The sequence below is a fragment of the Trichomonas vaginalis genome, chromosome II (assembly GCF_026262505.1).
Source record: "Trichomonas vaginalis G3 chromosome II, whole genome shotgun sequence".
Lineage (NCBI taxonomy): Eukaryota > Parabasalia > Trichomonadida > Trichomonadidae > Trichomonas > Trichomonas vaginalis.
In genome coordinates, this window is record NC_067204.1 from 3,467,378 (window position 1) to 3,473,103 (window position 5,726).

At 31.0% G+C, this 5,726-nt stretch overlaps 1 protein-coding gene across 1 annotated transcript; it reads left to right on the plus strand.

Annotated features, from left to right (window-relative positions):
* Positions 1–2,198: 2,198 nt before the first annotated feature.
* On the plus strand, positions 2,199–2,812 carry TVAGG3_0479100 (acetylation-dependent protein binding; the record flags this gene model as incomplete). Its single annotated transcript, XM_051235788.1, has 1 exon — positions 2,250–2,708. The coding sequence occupies one exon, from the start codon at positions 2,250–2,252 to the stop codon at positions 2,706–2,708; it is 459 nt and encodes a 152-aa protein (XP_051093612.1).
* Between the last annotated feature and the right edge of the window lie 2,914 nt (positions 2,813–5,726).

Consider the following 5,726-nt stretch of genomic DNA (forward strand, 5'->3'; position numbering starts at 1 on the left):
GGTTAACATTCTGATTTCATTACATTTTTTTCATGATAATATATAAAAGAATTAGAGAAACGATTGTTTGCAAAGAACTCTTGAATAATATAACCAAAGTCAGGAAATGTATTGTAAAATTGACTTTATTGTCATATATATGATAAATGTGATATTAAATCATCCTATATTTTGATATTGTATCAAGAGATATTTATAGTGCTGAAATGAGAGGAGCTTCTCCATTATTATTTTTCATTATATTCAACTGAGAAAAGATAAATGGTAACTTTAAAGCTACTATTTAATGATGCCAATATGATTGAAATGTATCCTTGTTTCAAATTGTTTCTTCAAAATAATCAATTTTATTTTCTTGTTTCAAAATATAAAAAAAGTTTGGTCAATTTTGAATTTACGAAGGATTTAGGCTTAATGCTCCTCATTTTACTCCGGTAAAACTTGAAAATGGTCATTTTCAATGCTATTGGTAAACTAAATCAGTCATCAATTTCTGCCAGAGCTATAACCTATCACAGAAAGCATCTTCCCAACATTTTAAAGCATTATAAAAAAGTTTGATTTTTGTGATAGACAGATATATTTTAATAAACAAAAAGGTATAAAATAATATTATAATGAATGCTTTGCAGAAAGCAGTGCGAGATCATTGAAAATGATGTTGAATGCAGGCATAGTCTGTTCGTCGTCTTTGTGAGCGAGCTTGTATTCTTCAATTGACATCATTTCCTGAACGATTGAAATAGTGATGTTATACAAAATAGAAAGTGCGAACAAGATCCAAAATGTTGCAGTGAAGAATCCGAATAGTAATTAATATCATATTGCAACACCATTGTATCATAGAAGTCTTTTAATGAATCACCATGCATTGTACAGAAGAGAAATGCTGATCCTTGCATAGCAGTAGCAAAATTCTCACTCAAATGACCAAAAATACAATTAGTAAAGCAAAGGAAACCAATGAAAACAGTTAAACATCCAACAAGGAATTGAAGGATTTTAATGGCCGAATTGTAGAAAACCATCAAAATTAGAAATGCTGATGGCTTCAATTTGAGATATCTGACCAACAACATCGAATGCAAGAAAGAAGAAGCAGCCATTAAATAAACTATTGGAGGAATAGTTTCTTCTATGTCTTGGCCAACCAAAATATACATAATACTTGCAGCAATGGATACAATATGAGTCAACAAAGCAAATAAATCCCATTTATCGAACTTTTTCCAAAAAACATCAAATGGTCGCTGTCCAGAATCAGTTGCTTTGGCATAGCAGTATCTGTAAAGGTTGATGTTTGATTTCCCATGATAATTAGTGCACAAATGTTGAGAATTCCGATGAAAATTGGAATTGAAAAATCAAATGTTGAAAGAATTGAATTTTGTGACGTAAGATCGAATTTTTCTTGAAATCTGGTATGTGATAAGTCCATAAATATCGTATCTGTGTCGTAATCATGTGTGAATTCAACAAAAACTTCAAGATTCATTCTTGTATCTTGAACTTGATGAGCAACTTGTACGTGATAGATACAAGACTCTGTAATCTTATTAAAGTATTGAAAATAACGCTTAATTATGTTTGATGTTTGTTCAATGTTGTTTTCATTAAATTCTAAGTCGATTTCAGTACCATTTTTAAGTTCTATCTTGACATTGCCATTGTCATTAACAATAATTGGATATGCACATGGAAATGATACAGGAAATTCGAAAAAATCTCTGTAAACTTGTATTTATAACAGCAGATAAGTCTTTGTGATAATAAATTGGGCAACACCAACTGTAATTCCTGCTGGCGGGTTGTGAATTCGAATATCTTTTAAAAAGAATGATGAAAGAGATTTTGAAAAATCAAGAGTAAATGCAACAGCACCTTTTTGATGAAACAGAGTGAAAGGAAGTAACTGCAAAACAAGCTAACTTCTAAAAAGCAAATATAAGGAAGTTTGAAGTATCTATTCCAATTTCCAAAAATATGATGGGGTTTAATATTATTACGCATGCTGCTATGGGAAGCAACTCTAAATCCACCTTTGTTAGCACGTCCATCATCAAATCCAACTAATTGTAACCTTGATTGCTGAGGCAACATTTTTTTTAGAAAAAAATAATTTTTTTTATAAGATTAAAGGGTTCAAAAAATTAAAAATGGGGTAAATAAAAAGTGACACGAACAAGAATGAATGATTTTGAAAAGCGTCAATGTCTACATCTAACGAACAAAATGATCCATAAGGACCTTTGTCATTTTTTAAGGACAAAGTCGACCCAGAACGTGATGGAGCGCCTGATTATTACAAAATTATCAAACATCCAATTGATTTAACAACAATTAAGCGAAAATTAAACTCAAATGAATATAAGTCGATTGAACAATGGGCTGATGATGTAAATTTGGTATGGAAAAATGCAAAAACTTACAACAACGAAGGAAGTGTTATCCATTTCATTGCACAAGAGCAAGAAATATGGTTTGCGCGTAAATACAAAAATATTCCAAGAACAAAAGACGAAGAATGGGTTTATCAGCTCCAAAAGGCTACAAAAATTTTATCTAGGTTAGCCACACAACCTCCTAACTCAATAGTCCCATCAGCTAATGTTTTATTTGATTTAACAAAGATCCAAGCAGAACTTGCACCTCTTCAGACAGTTACATTCGCCCCAGTTGAGAATAAGCCACAGAGCCAGAACCAGTAGAAGAACAGCCCAAATCAGAAACACCTGAAGTTAAGGAACCAGAACCTGCCGAAGAAACTCAACCAAACCAGCAACAGCAAGAAAATGCTGAATTACCTGTTCAAAAGCAAGTGATGATTATATAGATGATTTATAAATAGATAATAAATGTTTGCTATTTTTCAAAATTCTAGTATTTAATTCTTTTTTAATTTTAAATTATTAATTAACAACATAATTATGGCTTTGGTTCGATATGCAGAGCATTACATTTCCAAAATCATTATTGATCCTAGGTATTATTGGCTGAATTAAGATTGACACGATTTTTCTATTTTGTGAATAATATCTAGAATCAACAAGAAAGTTTCAGCCATTTATTCCTTTGTCTTTATAAGTCACTACATTAAAATGCTAAACCGACTGATAAATGAATAATTAATTTCTTTTTGTTCTTTAAATATACCAAGAACATACAACATTCTTACATTTTTCTCAAATGGCACGACATATGCCCCGATCACAATTCTACTTTCCCAACATTTAGAATAAGGTTATTGCCCTAAAATTCAGTTATAGACACTTAGGAGAGTATTTAAACCATGATATTTTGGCATATGATAGAGAAACATCTTATAAACATTTTCAGTATGTTTTCCTATAAAATAACGAGCTCACATGAAATTACTAAAATATCAAATTTTGATTTTCACTTTAAAGTTGGGAGAATACTCTACAGTGACAGGGTATACAATTTTAACCTTTGTTTTGATTATAAATAAAGTATTGATAGAGATATGAGTTGTACAGAATTATACACGTGTGTTTAATCACATGTAAGTTGTGCAACAATAATGATTAGCTAGATAGTATATTAGGGAACTGTGATTTATGATCTAATTCAATAAGATGTAAATGATATTCAAATATATTAAATAAATGCGAATGTTCAAGATGTGGAATCAGTTAGTTAATTGTTGTATATAGATATTTTACTGTGATTAATGAATTTTTTAACAATTTAAAATTATCAAATTTCAAAATATGCGCAATGAGATAATTTGAGAGTATTTTGAGAACTGAAGACTTATGATTTAGTGTTTTTGAATAAGCACATCAATATAAAGATAGAAAATAAATTGAGATATAATTTTTTTGAAGGTATTATAAGGGTGGAGGTAGTAGGATGAATTTTTAATGTTCTATACTTTCATGGCAAATAATTAAATAGAAGTAAAACTTTGTTTTAAGAATTGAAAATTTTAAATAAAAAAGGAATGTTAGTAATGCTAATTTATTTGATTCCGGGGGACACCCCGGTTATCAAATATATTTATTAGAACGGAAAATATCTCACTTTTCGAAATTTTTTAACAAAAATATGGCATTCTTAAATTATAGTTACATGTTATTTCACAATCATTAAAAAAAAAAAAAAGGTAGTGGGGCTTCCAGGCACTTCGTGCCCTCTAGCCCCGAAGATGTTTAGTATAAATGAAGTTTTTATTCGGAAAATTGTTAGTCTTCTGGTGTGAATTCGGAGGACTCTTCTTCTTCCTCCATTGCTTCTGGGAAGAAGCCTTCTTCTGGGTCGAAAACATTATATAATGTTTCACTTTTCACAAATTATATATGTTTTCATGTTTTGTCACTTTTCTGTCACTTTTCGAGTAAAAACATTTTTATTATTATATATAAATGAATTTTACAAAACCACCGTTACCGTTCTTTGGAAATAAGAGTAGATGTAAAGATATTATATTGAGAGAACTTAAGAAACTACCGAATGGTCTAACATTTGTAGATTTGTTCGGTGGAAGTTTCTATATATCCCATTTATGTCATACAATATTCCCAGACTCAAAGATTATATGCAATGACTTCGACAACTATATGGACCGTCTCAAACATATACCAGATACAAACATATATTGAAAGAGTTAAAAGAAAAAATACCTATAGGTAAGATGGAACGTATACCATTAGATAACAAAAATATTGTGAGAGAGGTTTTGAAAAAAGCAGAATATATAGACTGGGATAGTATATCTGCTAGACTATTATATAGTGGTTCTATAAGAGTTCATGACATTGAAACACTTATGTCAAAAGTTTTATATCTTAACTATACAAATGTTTTCAAAGAGGACATAGAAAAATATATTGAGGGTATAGAGTTTGTGAGATGTCATTGGACAGAGTTGTATGAAAAATATAAAGACAAGGAAAATGTTTTCTTTATAGTGGACCCGCCGTTCTATAACACATGGGATTTTCAATACCAAGTAGACTGGACTTTGAGAGACTCTTTAGAAACTTTAGACGTTTTACATAACCATCCATGCTTTTACTTTACATCCGATAAAAGTGGTTTGGAAACCGTTATGAGATGGTTAGAGGACATACATGACTATGAGTTTAGATATGACAAGATAGAATATGAGAGAGGTCCTATAAACCGGAGAAAGTGTCATAACAAAGAAATTTTATTAGTAAGTAAATGTGGTTTGAAATAGGACTACTTGTTTTAGGTTTTTTCCATTGTGTCATTTATTTCTTTGACGTGGCAGAAAAGTACAGAGAATATGAAGATGAACCAATGCCTGCAAATGTTCAGCATATGTACTCGTAAGAGATATTTTTATCTAATATTAAATGGACGCACAGAACTTAGCGAATGCACAGCAACCTGGACAACCAAACCCAGAGAATATTCCAAATGAAGTTAGAATACAAACTGCAATGGCAAACTATGGTCAAGTGCCAACAGATGTACAAATGCAAACTGCCATGTCAAATGACGCTGCTTAGGTTTGCCACCATGGTATGCAAATATGAGATGGAAAGAGTTTTATACAAACCCTGAAGTGGGATATAAACAACTTTATGCAGATGACGCGAACACAGGAGTTGACCCAGAATATGTTTTCTACCAGAGGAGAAACAGAATGTATGAGCTCCAGTTAAAGAATGCTATGGAACTCAACAGGAAACGTAAGAGACTAGGCGGACATTAGATTTTTACATATAGTAAAATGG